The 22,851-nt window shown below is 36.5% G+C and overlaps 1 protein-coding gene across 4 annotated transcripts in view; it reads right to left on the bottom strand.

The window, feature by feature from the left end:
- Positions 1-22,851, bottom strand: part of METTL15 (methyltransferase 15, mitochondrial 12S rRNA N4-cytidine) — a 175,974-nt gene that overhangs the window by 15,185 nt on the left and 137,938 nt on the right. The window contains exon 7 of one of the 4 annotated variants that reach the window (XM_045194045.3): positions 18,480-18,508. The exons of the other annotated variants lie outside the window; for them this stretch is intronic. Coding sequence (XP_045049980.2) covers positions 18,486-18,508 — 23 coding nt within the window. The 3' untranslated portion in view covers positions 18,480-18,485. The remainder of the gene's footprint in view (positions 1-18,479; positions 18,509-22,851) is intronic. 4 annotated transcript variants of the gene reach the window in all.

Raw genomic sequence — 22,851 nt, forward strand, 5'->3', positions numbered from 1 at the left:
ATGGACTCAATCACAATTTAGGCCATTTGGCTTGGTACAGAGAGAAAATCTTCGTGTGTTTTATAGCCCGTCGGTGGACTTAGTTAACACTGGGCCAATGTGCATTGCTTCTAAGCGGGTAGAGGTGTGCTTGCCCCTGGTCTAGTGCTCAGCACACTTTACTGTAATTACTAGTTTACTTGTCTGTCTCACTCACTTGACTGTGATCTCCTTGTGATAGGAACTACTTTGTGTTCAAACTTATATTCTTTGCACTAAACAGAGAAGCTTATGATTCTTAACCCTCACTGTGCAACAGGGTCACCTGTGGAGCTTTACCCAAAATAGAAATGCCTGGCCCCAGTCCAGACGCCCTGAATTAGTTTCAGGGGTTTATTACACAGGAATCACCACTTTCAAAAAGCTTCACCTAGGATTTTGACTTGCAGCCAAGATTAAAAACTACTATAGTAAACACTCAGTAAATGATTGTTGAAAAGATAATGAATGGATGATGAATGAAAAAAACTAAGTGCATAAATGCATAACAATCCAGAGCCATCACTATAAAGAGTTTCATTCATGCCACTGGATGGATATATGAAAAGTAGAATATTTAGTCACATCAGTGAGTGACTAAGTGAAGAACGTATCATTTTTAATCATAGAAAACACTATGAAGAGAATGTAAAATTAATGTCATAAATTAGGCCCCATCCTACATCCTACTTTTTGGCCAAATGTGATTGTGGGTACAAAATTATAATTTGAATGGGGCAATTGAACTCTCAACTTAGCTAGTAATTTCACTGTCTCAATACAGCTGTTTTGCATGTATTGAATGATACTGATTGAGAATTTCCTTAAGGAATAAATCTTCTGACAAGCAAATAATCTTAACCAAAGGAAATGCAAGCTTGCAAGTCCTTATTATCTGAAATGAGCAAATGTGCTAGGTGAACTTTATTCTTGCATATTTCTTTTAAAGAATAAACTAAGAATGTAATGGTAAAGTTTGGAAAGTTATGTTTAAAAAACTTCATCAAGATCTGCAGTGAGGATACAAATAATTACCTGAATATTATTTCCTTACAAAAAAAATACCTTCAGTGATTTCAGTGCATTGCCCCCCAAGACTAATGCACAATATTGTTGAGATTTTATGTAAACTTTATTTCACTGAATGCCTGTAAAACCCTAAGCTATAATTTTTCTTAGTTCTTCAAAATAACAGAACTGTTTTGCTCCTACTACTTTAAAAATAGCAAAATTATGCCAGTAAAACTGATGACAAAAGGAAATTAAAAGCTAATATACATTTAATAGCAAGATGTTTTCACGTTAAGTACACTTTTTTAAAAAGTGCATTTGAAAGTAAATGTATATTAAGTCCAAGTCGAGTACACTTTATAAAAAAGTATATTTAATGGTAAATGCACATTAAATCTACTATGGGATAAAGTCTAACTTCAGTACAATTTTCGGACATTATTTGGCACTTCTCTTGTGGCAATGGTGGGATTATTAATGACATAAGAGATTGACCCTTGCTGTTCACAAAAATTGTACAAAACTCCTGCCTCATTAGACGCACTCCACTCCCGCATTCCAGATCAGGTTTGCTGTTGTTGATATTTTTTAGGTTCCTGACGGTTTCACGTAGTCACTCTTTTCTTTCTCTCATATCCATGAACTCTGACAGCTCTGTGTCTGGCTTGTGTCCAGAGCCTCACCGCTTCTCACCACCTCCACAGCTAACCCTGAAGTTCAAGTCATTGTCATCTTTTCTACACCGTCACCAGACTGATACTCTTCAGAAAAAAGTCAGGTCATGCCATTCCACTGCTTAACACCTGCAGTGCCTTCCTATTACATGGAATAGAACCTGAAGTCCTTACCTTGGCCAAATGTCCCTATGTCATACGCCACCTCTGGCTACCACTGCCCCATTTTTCTGACCGCATCTCCTGGCCTTGAGCTCTGTATTCTTGAGTGAAACAGGGCATGGTACTGTTTAGGTCCTTTGATCTGTACCTAGAGGACCTGCCTTCACATATGGGGATGGCTTACTCCCTGCTTCATTCAGGTCTCTTTTCAACATCACGGAATTAGAAATGAAGTCTTTGAGTATACTTACATGAAAACAACACCCTGAAATTAGAGTCCCCTTAACACTGTTTTCTTTTTTCCATCATTCCTTATCAAGGGCAAACATTTATTTGTTTACCATCTGTCTTTCTCCACTAGATTCTATACTCAGGGAAAATAGAGAGTTTGTTAACTGCTGCAAATTCTTTGCATTAAGAAGAGCTGGTGCATTAAAAAAATGATTACACAAAGTAATATCATTGTTTTAAAAAGGAAAAAGATATATTACCAGTTGTATATGAAGTAAAACATTAATTTCATTACTCCTTAAGTTCTGTGCCAAGAGACAACGGGAAAGTATACTTTTAAATATTTTTTCTTGATAGACATACATGACATTTTGTATATAAATGTATATGTGTGTGTGTATTTATACATATAAATAAAATAAGAGGGGCACGATTTGCACAGTGATCTGCAACTTGATTTGCTTACTTAGCTTACTTTAAAAAATAATTTCAGGACACATGGACAAAGCCAAAGTGGGTAGGATAAAGGTAGGAAGTGGGGATGGCTGGGGTGGGGGAGGATGGTGGAGGGAAAATGGAGACAACTGTACTTGAATAACAATTAAAAAAAGATGTAAAAAAATAAAATAAAATAAAATATGAGTTGACTTATTAAAAAAATAAAAAATAATTTCAGTTATATAGATGCATTATAATTCATCCTGTTTGTTCATTTAACAAATGCTTGTAGTGTCAAGCACAGTACCTGGGAATACAACAGTAATTAAGACAGAGGCAGTCTCTACTCTGGTGGAGCTCATTCTGCCAACACAGTGGGGATAGTTAGGATATATATGTATATCTATTTACTATCACAAAAAACACCGCAGTAAACATGTGAACTGTGCATTTTACATTTCTGCATGGCCGAAAAACTCGACAAAATAAAAAGACAGTCACAATCTGTGAAAAATATTAGTAACTGTATATAAATCTGAGATAGTAGGATAAGAATTGTTAGGTCAAAGGCTATTTATGCTCATTGAAATTTGGATCAATATTTCTAAATTTACTTTCTAAATAGATTATAGTAGCTTACTGCCATCAACAGTATACGAGTCCACCTCCCCACATCCTCACTAGTACTAGAAACTATCACTCTTTTTCATCTTCAACAGTGTGTCTACTGGGAGGCAAATGATAGCTTACAGTTATTTTAATTTGTGTTTCTTTGGCAATTAGCAGGATTGGGCATTTTTTCAAAACTAATGGGAATTGCTTGAACAAACCCTTTGTCCATATTCTTAATGTGATGTTGCCTTTTCTTTATAGATTTGGAGGCACCCATATAAAATAAAGAGAATAACCTGATGTCTCTCGTATGTTGATGCAAATATTTTTCCTGGATTGTGACTATCTTTTCATTTTGTTGAAAAGAGCTTTTCTGCCATACAGAATTTAGAATTTTCTATATAGACTTTTTGTAAGTTTTTTAGATTTTATCAAGTTTAGAAAGGCTTTCCCCACTCAAGACTATAGATAATCAACTCTATGTTTTTCTAGTATACTTATCGTTTTATTTCTTACATTTAAATCCATGGCAAATTTATTTTTAGTGGGGTATGAGGTAGAAATGTAACTTCATTTTTAGAAAACCATATAGCCAACCATCCTACTTATTAAACATTACGTTCCTTCCCTACTCATTTGAAGTACCACTTTGATCATATGCTACATTTTTAAATGCAAACAGATCTGCTTGTAGATTCTCAATTGTGTTTCACTGATGTATTTCTCTATTTTTCGGCCAATATCAGATAATTTTTTTTCTTTTTTTAATATTTTATTTATTTATTTTTAGAGAGAGGGGAAGGGAGGAAGAAAGAGAGAGAGAAACATCAATGTGTGGTTGCCTCTCATGTGCCCCTCACTGGGGACCTGGCCCACACCCCAGGCATGTGCCCAAACTAGGAATCGAATCAGCAACCCTTTGGTTTGCAGACCAGCACTCAATCCACTAAGCCACACCAGCCAGGGTCAGATGATTTTTTTCTTTTAAATTTTTTTAGTGCATTTGGTGGGGTAGGTCTCTCTCCCGCCATTGTCTTTCTTTTCAATTTTTTCTTGGGTATCTTATACATTTATTATTCCAAATTAAAATGAGAAACAATAACATATAATTATAAATATTTTTATTGGAATTTCAGTAACTCTCTAAACTCATTTGGATAAAACTTACACTATCATAATGTAAAAACCATCCAGGGAACATAGTATTTTCATGTTCCTTATTAAAGTTTAATAGTTATCTTCATCTGAGTCATAGTCAGCCTATTTGTAAGTACTGTTCATACAGACACATTAATTACCCCTACGGAAAAGCATAAGAAATGACAATTATATTTAAGACAATATGGTGTAAAAGAAATGGCACAGAACTTCTGAAAGAAGAAACTAGGTTTATTGATCAAATCTTTTACTTTTTTAATGATGGTTTAATGTGGGGCAATAACACATCTGAGTTTGTTTCCCACTGGAAGATGAGTCAACTCTTCTTACACGATTACTCTGAAGATCAAATAAAGAAAATGATCAAATAAAGGAGCACCTAGCATATATTTGGCACAAAGTAGTCACTTTAAGAATGTCATTGTCACATTTATTTACTTACTATTCTCAATTGTAAAATGGTAGGTGATGAGAGGATTTAATATGTTAATTTGAAGGTTAAGGCCAAACTAGTTATAATTTCATGCTGAACTAATACAGTAGGTGGGACAGAGGGCCCTTGAAAACCCCTAAAGCACCTGAGTAATTAATGCTTATTGAATGCAGGTACCAGACTAAAAAACCTCAGCATTAAAAATGAAGTATAAAATGTTCCTTATGTACAAATTAATGGTGCAATTTAAGTTTATAAAGTAGTATTTAGGCCTTAAAACTATAAAGATTTAGCATGGCTTTGGAATGAGGTTTTTTAGGTGGACCATGACTATTTAATAACTGATGGTAAGAATTGTAAAAACTGCCCTGGCTTGTGTGGCTCAGTTGGTTGGAGCATTATCCCATAACCAAAAAGTTGCAGGGTCCATTCCCAGCCAGGATACATTCCTCAGCTGCGCGTTCAATCCCCAAACCCAGCACGAATGACAGGCAACCAAGTGATGCTTCTGTCTCACATAGATGCTTCTCTCTCTCTCCTTTCCTTTCTCTCTAAAAAGTAATGAAAAAAAATGTCCTCAGGTGAGGATAAAAAAAAAGAATTGTAAAATGCATAACTTCATTAATGTAACCCTTTCAGATTGCATTAACCTGGCCAGGAGATTATTTTCCATAATTAAACTTCTAGATTTCTATTGCTACCTAAGTATACAACTTGTATTTTGGCATTTTAAGGACATTTGTTTCTTGATTCTTTCTTTATTCCTTTGTTCCAGTTCTCAGGGAGCACCTTCCTGCACAGTTTTTCTTTCATAAACATAGCTCCACAAGGATAAAATGTATTTGTGAGTCATTTTAAACCATGCTCTTTGTTTTCAGAGCTCCAAACACCCAGTATTTTTAGTCCACTTACCAGATAAACAGAATCTGAGGCTGCTAGAAATTGTTTAGACAAAAATTGACACCAACAATGTTTGGTAAAATTCAGTAATTACATCCTGCATAATAATACATAATTCATTCATGTAGCCAGTATTTATTACACACCATGAACTAAAACTGGGGATGAAAACATTTATGAAGACGTAGTTCTTGCCCTCAAGAAATTCAAACCCAATGAGGAGAATGATATGCTCAGAAAAACTGAGGAAAGGGCTATAAAGGATTTTACACACTGTTAGGGAAGCTAAAAAAGAGAGAGAGAGAGAAAACTTTGACCCCCAAATAGTCAACATTTTCCAGACTACTGTTCTGGGAAACAGTGAACTATCTATAGCCCTTTCTATCCCCAACCAAACCCCGACAGTCTGTCGTCAGGTAAGTTTAAGAAATGCAGCACGTTACGTCGATCTTTGGAGATGCACAATGCCCATTAGTGTGGTTAAGCTCTGAAGAGAACTGTTTAACTTTGTCTACCTAGCATTTCTAAACTTTCTGAAAAAGAAACTTTTAATAATTTTTAATAATTAAAAACTATCTAATCCATAGATTTTGTTTTCTGGTTTACACACTTGGGAAAATATTGAAAGCAGTCACTTTCCACGTATTTTAATTATGTCATTAAATCCCTATAGTAATTATGAGAGGTAAGACGTAACTATCCTTATTTCCATTTAAAGGTGAAAGAATGAGGAGTTAAGTGTCTTTTCCCAAATTCACAGGAAAAGACTCAAATGGAAACTCAGCTCTTTTTAACGTAAAGTCTACTCCATCCCCCCCCCCTTTTTTTTTTTTTTTGCTAATACAGAGTGAATCTAACTTTCAGAGAAGAAAGGCATAATATTTCTAGCTAGTTCATGAAAGAAACACACCTTCGGAGTCCAGATCAGCATTAGTTCATTAAAAACAAACTTATTTTATTAAATAGTTTGTAATTTTTCAGTTTCCTAAGGATGTTCTTGAGTTTTCTCATCTTTAAGTGTGCCCCCAAACAAGGCAACAATTTTAAAATGGTATGTTCACCAAACCATATCATCTCCTTTTTCCTGATTAGAACTTAAGGAAGTTAAGATGAAATCACATGGTTTAGAGTGATTTCCAGAAGCTCTGATTCCATGTCTGGTGTTTTATATAACAATCTCATTTTCTGGGAGAAAATGAGTGTGGAATCTTTACTCTAAGCCTGAATAGCCTTTTACTGAGAGATGTTGTAATGGAACCCAAATCACTTTGCATCAAGTTGCAAGAGTTTGGCTTTCTCTCCACATTTCCCTTGGGGAGATGTGTATTGTCAGGCCTAGAGACTGCACATCTGGTGAAGGCGGCAACTGCCCTGGTCTCTTACCCTGGGAACGGTAATGAATACCTTTGGCTTTTGTTCTTTTCACTCTATTGAAAATAACGTATTGTTAGCTCAGGTTATTAGACTGTGCATTTGTCTCTCTTTTTCATCAGTTTTCTTGATAGTGGATTTAAAAAAGAAACAGTTGCTACTGGTGCCATTATCAAAAGACTTTTGGGCAAGTACTGATTACCATGTTTTTGATTAAGAATTGAGACTCATCCAATGCAGTTATACTGGGCTTTTTCTGAATCACTTGCTAGGAAGGGGGCCCTTTATAGTTGTTTTTATGTTCTAAAAATGAGTGTTTAATATTCTCCAACTAAGCAAAATGAGGGGACAAGCTTGTGTACAATTAGAAATAAGAGGCTCAGATGGCTAAAATCTTGGGAAATTAAACCTAGTCCTTTTATTTTTTCTTGAAAGCTTCTTGAGAAGCATCGAGAGAAGGCTGAAAGGTTTTCCATACATTTGTGATTATGCACTTCTTGTAAACACACAGTTTTAGCAATGACAGAGAGGTGCTTCTTGCTCTCATTCCCAGTCTACGATGCTCCTCTCTACTTACAGTTTATATATACTCATTCTTAATACTCACCAAGGTGCCATCTTCTCCAGGAAACTTTTGCAAAGACCTTTCTGTACATATTCCATCCAACTATTTATCACTATACACTATTTGTCTCAGAACCTCTACCAGGCTGGAGAAGCTCCAACAACCTTTCACTTTCCTTTACGCCCACTCCCAGGACTAGGACTTGGTGCACCGTAGGTGGCAAAGGGGCAAATCCACTAGATAAGAAATACTCTTCTAGTTTCAGACAAAGATCAAGATGCACCATAAACAGCGTTCTGAATGTAAAATTCACGAACTCCCGGAAATCTTTGTAAGACTTTGTATGCATGTGCAGTCTTACACAGAGACACTCTAGGGCTCCCGTCAAATTCTATCAAATACACCAGGCAGGCCAAAGAGGGTGAGCTCCCGGTGAAAGCATCAAGTTTAGTGAGTTTTCAGCGGATAACATATGACCTTTAGTGATGCCACCCCCACAGCCTCTGCATTTATTAAGTTGTGTTTTGTTGTATTTTTCTCTGACTCCAGGGCTATCGCCACCACTCAGCACTATCAGGAGCACGGACTGAGAACCCACTTTGTGCAGGACGGCAGAAGTGGCACCCATATCTGCGAGTACTCACTATTCTTCTGACTCACATGGGATTTCACACTAAAAGTAAGAGAAAACCTTGCTCAGTAACAGTCTGCACTACATATAATAATAGAACATAATTTGTATGTGGAAGTGGTAAGATAAATTTCATTCATAAAAAACACCATGCTCTGGCTAGACAAATGACTTGAAGTCCCAGAGAGAAATTATCATTTTTAGTTCTGGGACACCCTTATGTTACTTACACTTTTTAAAATTTAATACATTCACATGTTCAAACGTATTGAGATTTTTAAGCTTGCGAATGAAATTAGCAGCGTGCTGTGGCTGTCATCGTGATGCACTGCAACTCCCCCTGAGGGGTAGGGTTTAAAAATTAATTCAGCTCCCGCACCTGTTTGCCGGCCTTCGTCTGCTGAGTCTCCATCACATTTAATAAGTCTCTATGACGCAACCCGTGTCCTTTTGCCTGGGCTCCTTTAATACAGTGTTAAATTCTCACCCATCTGAAATTCAAGTAACATTACAAATTTCGAACTGTTAATTAAAATCTGTGAACTTGAATCGTTCTGGATAAAATTGGCTTTACTCAGTGAGGTTCTTTTTAAACTTCTCAGAGTCTCATCTAATCTCTAACTCCTACCAGGTTAAGTCTGATGACAACATGATCTCACTATGGGTGGCTGAGGCTTACAAATCCTCCTACATGAGGGAAAAAAATCAAGTTATAGGCTTCAGCAGAAAAGGTAACAAGGAACATTACCTGCTGAGATGAATAAGAAACATGGCTCAGAATTAAAGGAAAGAATTGATATTTTTCAGACACCATTTTCAATAAAATTAATTCTATATTACCTGTGTTAAAATGCTTAGCATAGATAGATGAGATATGCTAAACTGAATCATGATTCCTGTTACCTATTTAGTGGTCGATAGTAAATTTAACTGTGGAATCTTTAAGAAGGGATTGAGGCCTATTTGCTAGATACTATGAACACAAAGCAGAATTGTCAGTAAAAAGGTTCTAGCACATTTATGACCCAAAATAAGATACTTTATTTTAACCTTTAGGGATCATGTAGAGGGCATGCAGTACTACTCTCAGAGCTGGGCATTTACACTTCCCAGAGTTGGGCGATGGTAACAAAAAAAAAAAAAGGTATTTTTCAATGCTTCTCCTTTTTTGTGAGGTCGGCAGACACTCATAATTAATCCTCCTGCTCCAAGGTAAAGTTGCCTGCCTTCCTGTAGCAAAGTTAACCTGCAATGGAACACTTCTCAACTAAGTAAAATGAGGTTTTTTTTTTTTATTGTAAATTATCTCTTCCACTGAAATAAAAGCTCCCAGAAGGCAAGGATTGAGTGTTACCATTTTTCTCATAACAGGCATGTTGAAAGACTAATAGATTATCTAAATGAATTAAAGAGTAAATGACCAATTTCTCCAAGGGTCAACAACATGTAGATCTTAACTAAATCATAGATTATAAATATCTCCCTTTTTTCTAGCCCATCCAATTCTAATATTGAACTTGACTCCCATCTTTTATTTTTCTGCATGCTTTATCCTCCTCAATCGCTTTATAAGCAGTGCTTTGGATAATGTCTAATGAAGGTTTTTGGTTCTAAAAGGATGTGTATCCATTAAAAAAAAAACAACAACAGTTCAGAATCTTAAAGGAATATATGTATGTCCCATTAATCTCGCTTAGGAAATTTAGCCTAGAAACATAGTACCCCTCCCTCTCCCAATCCCTTAAATATGCACAAAAATATATGTTATATGGCTTTTAATAATAGCTCCCACTAGAGGTAATCCAAAAATCTAACAACGAGAAATGTTATTAGATTACATGCAAAGTTATAATATTCGTATTGTGGTGGTAAAGCAGTATTACAGGTTTCTCAAGTTTTCATTTGAATTCTTTTTTTTTATCGTTCTTCTATCAGTTGTCCCTGTTTTTCACACTTTGCCCTCCTTTGTCCCATTTGAATTCTTAACAATGTTGTATGACATACATGAAATGCTTTTGCAATAGAGCAAACCTCACATTTTCTCTGTCATCATGAATTTTAATTGTCTTTAGCATGTATTATGCAGCAGATTCTATTGTATGTGAGGTAAATTTTTCATTTGATTAGTTTCTGTCAAGAGCCTAGCACATGCATAGCACTAGCATAGGCAGTTTAAAAATGTAATTTCTAGTCATCACAGAAATCTTATGAGTTGGGAGCCATTACCCCTATCGCAGAGAGAATTATAATGGCCATATAACCTGTCCAAGTTCAAACAGCTAGTAAAGAGCAGGGCTGAAATTTGGATCCGAGTTTTTGTATAATTCCAAAACTAATTTCTTTTTTCATTACTCAGTGACAATAAAATGCAGAGACATGAACCCTGACTACTAATGTAAAGTAATGAGCAAGTAAAAAGAAAAGACTAATAAAGAAAAATGGGTAAGCCATGTAGCAATATAGCACACTGGCTTAATGATTTCAGTCTGTCAGCAAAGTCCACTTTGCATCTGAAGAGTACAGAGGTGAAATCAACAACTTATAAATCCCACCTGCTAGATTATCACTGTCAGCTTCAAATTCCGAGATAGGTACCTGGAGCGCAGAAGGAGTCTAGACCAACCCTTTCAGGTGGACTCTGCAGACAGGTTCACATTTTTTCCAGGAAAAATCACTGTGACATATGCTGTCTCTAAAACAGTTCACTGAATAACAGACAGCATAAATTTCCCTTGAACAATAATTTATGTTATTATTAATAATTACCCTCATCTTATTTTCAAAATCCAAGCCTACAGTTTATTGTGTGAGGGCTAACTTGTCACCTGGCTAATGAGATGCTGATGCACCTTGCAAGAGTTGGCAGCCTGCCCATCCTGAGAATTCCTCAGTGTGATGAATAAAAAGGGGAAGAAGGACAAAGGAACAGCAGGGAATAATATTTTCAACAAAAAGAAAGATGCTTTCTCCAGTCTTAGCCTTTTCTCACATTGCTTCCCAAGCTTCAAGTCCCAGTTCCTTGACTGCTACATCTCTGTCTGCTGACATCTTAACCATCCTTCAAAGAGCAAGACAGCTGCTGCTCGTATTGAAAATCTTTCTTGGTGAATCCATTATACAAAGGTTTACACTTTACAACATTTGTTCTAGTCACTCAAATGCATTCATTCATTCAATCACCTACTCATTCACTCATTTTCATGTGTTCATTCAACAAAAGTTAAAAATAAATACGTATTTACTAGAGACTGGTCTCTATTAGACATTTAAAATACATTTTCTGATTTAGCTATCCAAGAATCCTGTGACGTAGTTATTAGCATCTGGATTTTGCATATGAAGAAACAAAGATTCACAGAGGGTAAAATATCTCCAAATTTGCAGAGCTGCTAAATGGCAGAGACAGCTCCAATCTGACGTGACAAGGCTTCCTCTAACCCAGTCTGTTGATCCTTTTAACACATCCGGAGAGGTGGGTGCTGAGGCTATTCAGAAACATGGTCACTCTACCCTTGAAGAACTCACCCAGTTTGTAAGGCAGACAAAGTGTAATGAAGCAAAAGTTCCTTAGATATATGAGCACATATTGAGAAAGTGAGCAATTTCAGAAAGATGGCAAAAAAGGAAAGTTCAAGAAGGATCCAAAAGAATGATATATAATCCAAGACTTGAAAGATATGGAGAGATTTGGGGGAAGGTGAGCTGGGGTGGTGGAGAAAAGGAGAGAAAAGAATATATCCTGCAGAGGAAGACCGTGAGTTCCAGGAACCAGAATGGTGAGCAGTTTGGTGTAGAAATAGCCTGCTGTGGGGGGAAGGGCGATGCAGAAATTAGGTTAAAAAGAAGCCAGAACATGAGGGCCTGGGTTTTCACGTTAAAGAGTTTAAATTTTGTCCTAACTGTGACAGAGAGCCTATCAAGGATTTTAATAAGAGGTATCATATTATGAGATTTGAATTTTATGAATATAACTCTGTAAGTATATTTTACAATATAAATATAACTATGGTAGAGCTTGGGGGCAGGGGAGTGGTTAAAAGACAACAGGAAAGGCAAAACATTCTGCCTCATTTTAGAATTATTTGCTTAGATGTCCAATACCCCACTATTTAGGCTTCTTAGGAGCATGTAATAGGGATATACGAGGTCTGTCCAGAAGGTATCCAGCCATGTAATATGAAAAACAGAGACATTTATTGAAGAAGATACAAGAAACACTATGCATAGGACAATGACGCCTCAGCCCCCTTCAAAGTAGGCACCTTGGAACCTCACACAGTTCTTCAAATTGCCATCATCTGCCCCATCGTATTTTCCTGAATCTCATCAACAGTGTGAAATCTCTTCCCTTTCAAATATGATTTTAGTTTTGGGAAGAGCCAGAAGTCGCAGGGCGCCAAATCTGAGCTGTAGGGGGGCTTAGTCACCTGGGTGATTCGATGTTTTGCCAAAAATCTCTGCATGAGACGTGATGCATGAGTGGGCACATTGTCATGATGAAGCTGCCACTCACCAGTTTCCCACAGCTGAGACCTTGTTAATCATCTGAATAGTTTCCGAGGAGGAATGTTCAAGCTTAACACAAAATCTGATGTAGATTTTGTTGCTCTACTAGCTCAGTCATTTTTAATGAGGTGGTCATATAGTATATATCACATATAAATTTGTAACAGATACACACACATACATCTTTTAAAAATTTTTGCTAAGAGGCAAGGAAAGTCATCAACAGTAAAGAATCAAACAATGTTAGAATCAAGAGAGCAGTGCTATTCCTGGTTTATTAACATTTCAGTGTCTTAGCAGAAAAGGTTAGTCAACTACTGGAGTGTTATAGTTTGACAGATATACTAAATTGATGCTAGTGACTATCAAGATTATGCTATAAAATATCACATAGTTGAGATAGGTAGCACAATGAGAATTAAACTTACTAATAGAGCACAGATTGTGACATGAACCATGAAGTTATTGTTTAAAAAGTGAGAATGAGTAGAGTAGTACCTAAGAGATGAGAAGAAAAGAAAATACTAGTGATGCAATGAGGTACTGAAGGGCCCCAGGACCTTTGTTTATTCTTTGTCTTGAAAACTCTTCTCCTAGATTGTCACTTCATTTCTTATTCTTTGCTTAAAGGCCACTTCTTCAGGGGTGCCTTCCCAAAATGCCTAACCAGGCTAGGTCCCCCTACCATACTCTCATTTATCCTGTACTTTTTCTCCGTAGCATTTACATAATTTATAATTATTTATTTATTGGAACAATTATTTGTTTATTGCCTATTTCCTCCACTGAGGCATGAAGAGATTTATAAACTCGCTGAAGTCACACAACCATTCCATAGCAAAAACAGGATTTGAATGCAGCTCTGTTTGACGCTCAGGCCTATATTCCTCCCATGTCTCACTGCCATGGGTAAGATAAAAGAGGGAAAAACTACTATGGCAGTTTAAATCAGAGACAGCACCCAACTTGGGAGAGATCAGGGAAGAAATCATGAAAAATATAAAGTGGCATTTAAGCTGGGCCTCGAGGGTGGAGAGGGTGTTGTCAACCAATGGAGTTGAAAGAATTTTCTTTTTTCCAGGTAGAAAATATAGCACAGTCAAAGATAAAAGCAAGGAAAGTATAGGGCATGCTTGGGGGGAAAGGAAAGAAAAGTTGGGAGAATATAGGAGAATGATGATGGAGAAGTGTGGAAAGAATGAGACAGACCCAAACATATCAAGCTCAGAAGCCTGGGATCAAACACTTCGGTAATAGAGAGCCATCACAAGAGTTTACCTAGAAAATGATGTGCTTAGTAAAGCTGTGATGTCTTAGAGGACTGAGTGAATATTAAGAAATGGAGCCAAACCCACTCAAATTAAGATAACAGTTTGCTTAAAAACAGATAGATTATAGGGGCCATTTTGTTTATAGAGGTAGACGCATTTTTTTTTAAGGAAAAAAGGAACGTACCATTAGTTATAGCCAATTTTGAGAACTACTTATTCTTTGGATCATTCTTTAAATAATTGCAACCCTAAGGAGGAATCTATTCAATAAGCTGAACTGTCCTAGATAGTCCCTTAGGCTCAGGTCACCATGCTATTACCATGTAAATTCCTATGATCCAATGGCAGCCGTTCTAAATGGAGCATGGGTAAAGCTTGCCAAATAATAGAAGCTAAGGTAACTATAGCATATATTAGATTTTTCATCTAAGGGAGCTTGAATCCCAGGCAGAGACAGAGACAGAGAGAGGCAGAGAGAGAGAAAGAGAAAGACAGAGAGAGATGGGGTGGTAAGAAAGGCGGGAGAGAGACCGAAGCAGTTGACAAAAGAAGCAGAAACTAAAACAGAGTGAAAGCATATATAAGTCGATGCTGTGAGACAGTAAAAACCATAAAAGGTCTGAATAAGCAGTAACCTAGTAACCCTACAAAAAAGTTAATTGCAGAAGCTAGAGATAGAGTAGCCAAACCTAAATAACGGTGATTTACTAAAGCAGAGGGCCAACAAGGTTTCCTGAAACATGATAGTTTAGTGGGGAAGTTGTGTAGTACCCCGAGTAACCCCTAGGTTGTGTTCCAGTGTCTCGGATTCCTGGCTAAGTAGCTGAAACAACTGTCTGTCCTATTAACATGAGTAACTTTATAATAATTCCTGCTTATTATCACATATAGCTAATAATAGCATTTAATTACTTCAGTTTGCCTAAATGTGTCTTTGACTTCTGCAACCTAAAAGTGCCTAACATGACACTTTTTGCTTAGCTAGTAGAGGATTCAGTAGGAAAAAGGAAGGGAAAAAGGTAGAAGCAGGCATTAAAACATAGCTTGGGTTCCAAAAGGATAAGAGTGTGTAAAAGCCCCTGAAAATGTGCTCACTACACACATTTGTGCATGTGTTTGTATACAATCAGCAGATAAAATAAGTAAGAAAAACTGGAGATAACAGAATAAAGGAGCACAAATATGAAATAACTATATCTGCTACATTTAAAATGAATTTGAAATAAACAATAGAGACAATAAAGAATGAATGATAAGAACAAGCATATTTTAAAAAACAATAGAATTTTTAGGAATGACTAATAAGTTAGAAATTCAATAAATGGGTTAAACAGATCAGATGTATCTTGAGAGAGACTCAGTGAACAAGAAAAGGGCCCTGCCCCGGCTGTAACACAGAAATACAAAGACATGAGAAATAAGAGACATGATGAATGATTGCATATAACTCAGGAGAGTGGGAGAAAGTAAATATGGAATGAAATAACTTGTAATATTTCCGGGAACGAAGAAACATTAAGGAAATTCATTCTGTTCCATGAATGACCAATAAAAAGAGTTACATCCATGCACATCACAATTAAACATCAATGATAGAAAAATCTTAAGGGTTACTAGAGAAAGAAAAAGACCAACTATGAAACAATGACAATTAAACTTTTCATCAATCATACAGATATCAAGAGACAATGACACAATACCTTCAAAGTGCTGAGTGAAAATAATCATAAACATCTTGATTCTATACCCAACTAAATTATCATTCAAAAGTGAGGTCAAAATAAAGATACCTATAGACAAAGTATGAGAATGTATCTTATGGAGATACTTATGGAGCCTCATTGAGTATCTCTCAAAACATGTACTTGGGTAAGAAGAAGAATGATCCAAGAAAGAAGTGGGAATTTTTTTTAAAAGATTTTATTGATGAAAGGGGAAGGGAGAAAGAAAGACAGGGAGAGAAACATCAATTGGTTGTTTCTTGTATGCCCCCAACAGGGGGCCTCGTGTGCAACCCAGGCATGTGCCCTGGCTGGGAATCGAACCAGCGATCTTTTGGTTCACAGGCAAGTGCTCAATCCACTGATCCATGCCAGTCATACTAGAAGTGGGAATTTTAAGCTAAGAAAAGAAAAAAAAGTAGCAAACATGTTGATATATACAAAAAAGCACTAAGTGTGAAGACTACTATCTAACTAGTAAAAATCTCTTTTTTTGTTAATTCTGAGAAGATGAAAGCTATGTCTTACTCACTTAATTGCCTTCATTAGTGCCTAGCACAAAGTGTACTCAATAAATACTTTATAATCAAATGAATATGTAATGAGTATATGAAATACGTGTCTCATTTCAATGTTGGGTCAAATTCCCCGCTTCACTAATGAGGAAATTGAAAATATAGAAGAAGACTGACCTAGTATTGTATGACATATTGAACCTGATTTACCCTTCAAAGAACAGGAAAGAAATGACAAATGTCAGGAAAATTATTATAGTTTCTCCTATAGTGGGTCTGAGTCTACCTAACAATAGAAAGTACCTATATGCTGAAGAAATTAGTTGGTTATAAGATATTCTCTATTAGTTGTCTCCAGCCTCCCCATTTTCTAAGCATCATAAAATTATGAAGTGACATTCACCTATTTATTCAAGAAATATTAATTGAACATCTTTTACAAGCCAAATTCTGTATCAGATCTTGAGAATGTAGCAATGAAGAAGATATATCTAACCCTTGCTCTCAGAGTTTATTGTCCAGCTGATAGGAAAGACACTAAATGAATAATTTTACATTAGAAGAATATAGGAAGTCAGCAAATATATGCTCTTGTTTAGTGTGTGCTATTTGTTATTACATGAAACAAATGTAAGAGCTGATTATCTGCTCTCCAGTTTATAATATACTACAAGTGATACCAAGTGATTAAAAATATGTGAGGCAATATGTAGCAACATAAAGATTACAGGGATAAATAAGTTAAAACTTTTGGGAAAGAGTGAGACTGCTCATACCCTTGATGAAAATATAGTAGGGAAAGGTAAGACGTAAGAAGTTAATATAGGTTCCTCTTTTTTAAATTCTGAGAAATATCTTTTCCAGAAATTCTATAATTTTTCAATTCAGCATAATGCAAAAGATGATAGAAAATAATTTGGAAATATCATTCTTAATTTTTAGTTATGATTTAAGTTTGGACAATAAATCCACTCTTTTGTTCATCACTGTCCCTCCCTTCCCCAGAAATATAATATTTAATCTTTGACAACCTAGCAACGCTTGGGTTTCTCTTTCTTTGACATTCTTTTGGCATGATTTGAACATTTTATACTTTGAAAACGAAAACAGATGCTTTCTTCAAAGAACATTCCCAACATACAAAAATAATAGTCAGTGTCTGAAACTGCTACTTTTAGGAATAGTGCTGCACACTGTTGATCCTCTCAGCACTTTTTTGGGTGAAGCAAACCTATGCCATTATATCTATCATCTAGACCAGATCTGAATCACGTCAATCTAAAAAATGAGACAACTGATATGTAAGACTGCTTGCCTGGATTCTCAAATGGAGAAGTCTTACAAATATGTACCACTAAATTCTTAAAGCCTCCGAATAACTAGTTACGGAAACAAATAATATTTCTTTTCTCCTCCTCTTCCTTCTCCTTCTTCAAACCAATAAAGAGAAGGACAGAATGGCCAGGCTATATGAATCCTTACAAAGTTAATACCATGTGAAAATGACTAATGTGCAGAACATACAACGCCAGGTCACTAATTCTCACTTGCAGAAGCACACATGTATTGCATAAAATAATAAGAAATGCAGTAATGAGATAAAGGGATGCATTCCCTTCTTTTGTTCCATAGATGCAGTTTGAAATCCAGCTGGAATCAGAAAGACCTAGAGGACTTGGTTATGCTAAACTACTAACTACACTAAGAATCTAACCAGACTCAAGGTTACATTTAGGACAGAGGATCCCAAGATAACAGAATTCCAGTCATTTAGAAATGTATTGGGCTCTAAGACTAGACCCTGAACTGTCTGTCTTCTATTCTCCTCAGCCCTCTGAAATCCTACTTAATATATTTTTCTTCATTCTTCTTTTCATTTCTGCAGTTACTGAGTTTCTGTTGGGCACCAGGAATTTTTCTATAGATAGCCGTCACCTCTCCCCAGTCGCTCTCTTCTGCCTCAGATCATTTTGCGCCATTGAAATCAACTGCTCCCTTCTTTGTGCTCTCATACGTTTTTGTTCATGACTCGGTTGTATACAGCACCATCACAGGAGGATGGAGTTGGTTGCTTGCAGAACTGTCTCCCACATGAGCGTGTGAGACCCTGGAAGAGGGAGCTGTCAGCACTCTCCAGCACCATTCACGCTATATCTTAATCACAGGACAGGGGTCAAGAGATGTGTCGTAAATGAGAGCACAGGGTCTAGCGTGAGATTACTAGCCCTCCATTCCGGCTCCACTTGTCAGGGGACAAGTTACCTGGTCTCATTGTGCTTCAGTTTCCTCATCTGTAAAACAGGGATAAAAACAGTACCTGCCTCATGGCTGTTGTGCTTATTAAGTGAGTTAATACATGAAAATAATTTAGGGTAGTGCCTTGGATTCACTAAGTATTAATTAACATTACTTATTATTACCTTACTATTACAATTATTAAATTAGGGTCAGGCCACAGTCATTTGGGACTGAAGCATTTCCAGATTCCTACTTCATACTTCAAACTGAGAATAGCCAGATTTTTTACGAGGAAGAAAGATTTTCAGGTTTTTTCTTTCTCTTTTTTTCCACATTTAATTCTCTTCTGAGTTGGACTTCTTGTACAGAATGTCTCTTGGAAAGATTACTTATTAAAATAAAAAATAAGTTTACTTATGAAATGTCATCTGATAATTTAGTTGGCATGAAGTTACTTTACTAACACTGTGTACAACACACTGAACTCAAGAGATTTAAAATGACAGGAGAATCAGTGCATTATCATAGGCAGTGGCAGTAACTATGATTCACTGACAAGCCACCTAATTTAACAGTAGGTTGGACCATACCATTTCCCTTCAGCGTGATAAACTCTCTGACATCTTCATTTATTTCTTAATTATGGCAATGTTAACACAAAGAGTACTTTATGGAGAAACTGGAGGAGGTAAGAGTAGATTATTTAAACAACAAGGGGATGACAATCTAGATTAATTTCATAATGAAAAAGTTCATGTTCTGCTAAAATTTGATAGCAATGACTATTGATGAATGTTTTATTTTACTTTGGTTTTTTTGTTATTATTTTGAAGGTTGTTCTCCAAATTAATAAAACTGCTGGAAAAAGACAGCAATTTGAGGTACAAGTTGAGGCATGAGCTTCTAATGCTATTGTGAAAAGATATACCTTACATGTACTAATGCAGAAAATGATTATTATTCTCTGTTCTAAAAGGAAAGAACAGCTGGGAATGAAGGTATTAGCTTTCCACAGATCACGCTGCCTGGCTGTGGGCAGGTATTTCCGCAGGAAGCAGGGCTCTGACTAGTGTACCTGTTTGCTCTCCGGAAACCCCAGTTCCAGATAGAGAGGGGAACAAAATGCTTACAAATAAAGATATTTGTACTTTAAAAGTCATAGATAGCTTTCTTATGCACCATCTCATTTATTGGTCTCAGCAAGAATTATCTATTCTTGTTTTCCAAATAAGTAAATGAGGATCAAAGAAGGTGAGTGACTTACTTGAGTTCACAGAGCAGATAATGGTAGAACTAGAAATAGAAGGTAAGCATTTTTGATTCCATGTCTTGGGGACTCTCACTTATTCCTCAAACAACTTTAATTTGTCCTTAGGACTTTCATGCTTAGGTCTCCCTCTCTTCAATGTGAAGGGCAAAATATAATTGATTCTCAGTGACACCTAGCAACCTGTACTCCCCCCATCCCTTTTCATTTTACTTTGGCTGGGAAAGTACACATCTTTTTATTGATTTATTTGTTCAACAAGCATTCATTAGCTCTGGCCATGTATCCAGTTCATGAGTCAGAATAAAGGTTACATAAAAGTTTCAGTCAGGGAATAATACGTCTATATATTTAATCAACAAGAATCAAATATATCTAAGAAGCTACCACCATCTCCTTTTTTCCCATTCAAAAATTGATATTATACTCCTCCTGTCATTTTTTCTTAATTATCAGTGGACTATCTATTTTGTGAATCTGAACCTAAATCCCAATGATTGAAAACGTGGCTGGTATATTTCTTTGATTTTGGAATGAGGTTGGAAACAGCAAGTGAATTTCAATATTAGTTTAAGCAATGAGATAATTAGTAGGATTATGTTTGCTAAACAAAATTAACAATGATCATCATTATAAATATTATTCCCCTCCATTTCAAGATGAGAAAGATGAGGTTCTGTTCAAGTTTACATAGAAAGCAAGTTGTAAAAGCAAGACTTAAACTAAGTTTAGTTTAATAATTAAAATTAAATGGTGATTTCCTTGATGTATTGACAGAATGGAAAGAGCAAATAGAATATGGATTAGCTCTAATATAAAATATGGACAGCTTGTTGAGGAAAATCAATCAGACTTCTTTACTCAAAGAGGTGCCTAGAATCAATCCCGTTTTTAAGATTATACAAATCAAATATACATTAATTCTGCAAAATCTAGACCCCAGCCATTTTTTCAAAATTAAGTACATAAATCTTATTTTGCCTGAGAGCTTGAGAGTTTTTTATGTATTGTTTCCCATTGTTAAAGATTTTTAATTAATAAAAGTATTTTATCCGAGTGTCATTTTTCTCCACAACATCCCTAAAGAATAAGGGAGGAACAGATATCACTTCACCTAAAGATGAATCAACTAAAGTACTGGGAGGGCAATGTGTTTTTCTAATTTAGTGTTAATATTAGACCATGTTGGTGTGGGAGAGTCATGGTTTATGAGACTGAACATCAATTTTTTACTAACATTGATGTTACTTCACTGAATACAAACTTTATAAAAGCAGAACCTTCCCAATTTATGAGCATTTTATTTATTTTATACATTAACCTTGAAGAAGTAGTTACTAAATGCCTTCCAAGGGAGGAAGCTATGACAAGCACCGTGGGCGCAGTCATGAGTGGGGAAGTCACTGCAGTGCCTCTTGGTGCTTACCAGCGGAGGCGGTGCCGAACAGCAGAGACCTGATCCACGTGGTGTTGTCTACAGCAACATTTAAAAAGTAAAAAGAGACAGGTACAACTCATTTTACTACTGTATTAACTCAATATTGAAAATGTTACCATTTCAACATATAATGAATATGCAAATTTCTGAGATACATTCAATTCTTTTCTCAAACTAAGTCTCAAGGGAAGATGGAGACAACTGTACTTGAACAACATTAAAAAAACTAAGTCTCACAATCTTGTGTGTATTTTACACATATGGGATCTTTCCATTTGGAGCAACCATATTTTCAGAGCCCCAGAGACATGTGGCTAGTGACAACTGTATTGGACAGCATAGGTGTAGAGGAAAAGTTAAATAGTAAGCGAGCAATAAAAACAGAATAAGTTCTATGACAGGGGAATGCAGTGCTTATGAGAGCATGTAGAAGAGTATCTCAACCAATCTGTGTAGGTCTGGGAAAAACTTCCTATAGGAAGCCACCTTTCAATCAAGCTCAAAAGGAAGGGCCCCAGGAAAGGGTAGGAGTAGGGCACTTTATGTTAATGTTACTATTTAAGGCCTACAAGTGAGAGTGACTATGTAAGCCAGGAAGACTACAAATCAAAATCAAGTGTGGTAACAACAGAGATTATTATGGGGACCGAGAGAGATGAAAATGAAACAGCAGGTATAGAAGCCAGTTCATGATGAGCTTTGCAAACCATGCAAAGAAATTCCTTATTTGAAGGAATCCATCCTTTCTAAAGTCTTTAGGCCTACACTTATGTAACTAGCAATTTCAGGCTGAAATGTACTCCTCTTCACTGAGATATATTGGGGAGTAAGAGAAATGGAGATGAAAAGGCTAAGTGAGGCCAGATGACCCTTCATTAAAGGTAACGAAGAGTCTAGTTCTGGATTACATGAGTCACTAGGTCCATTTTCAACTCAGATTTCATGAATCTAACTCTTTAGCTATTAACATATTAGAATAGCTGTTAACAATTAACAACTGTACTATAACAGAAATTATGGTTAAGAAAATATAATTTATTATTTATAAATTATTTTGGGGACTTCTGGCCAAGATGGAGGTATAGGTAGACACGCTGTGCCTCCTTGCACAACCAAAAGAAGGACAACAACAAATTTAAAAACAAAAACCAACCAGAACTGCTGGAAAATCGAACTGTATGGAGGTCCGACAACCAAGGAGTTAAAGAAGAAACATTCGTCCAGACCGGTAGAAGAGGGGGAGATGGGCAGCCAGGGCAGAGAGGACTCACAGCAAGGCAGCAGCTGGCAAACTGGCAGGTCCCACATTCACATGCAGATAAACCGGGAGAACAACTGGGGCATGAGACAAACTGTGCAACTCAGGGTTCTAGTGCAGGGAAATCAAGCCTCAAAACCTCTGAAAAAACCTGAGGGTTGAGGCAGTGGGAGAAACTCCCAGCCTCACAGGAGAGTTGGTTGGAGAGACCCACAGGGTCCTAGAATGTACACAAGCCCACCTACCCAGGAATCAGCACCAGAAGGGCCCAGTTTGATTGTGGGTAGCAGCAGAAGTGACTGAAAGTCACTTTCAGAGAGCAGAGCAAGTGCCATTGTTCCCTCTCAGACCCCTCCCCCACATAAAGCGCCACAATGCAGCTAAGTGAGTTGGCCTACCCTGGTCAATACCTAAGGCTCCGCCCCTTACTATG

The sequence above is a fragment of the Desmodus rotundus genome, chromosome 5 (assembly GCF_022682495.2).
Source record: "Desmodus rotundus isolate HL8 chromosome 5, HLdesRot8A.1, whole genome shotgun sequence".
In the NCBI taxonomy this organism is placed as follows: Eukaryota; Metazoa; Chordata; class Mammalia; order Chiroptera; family Phyllostomidae; genus Desmodus; species Desmodus rotundus.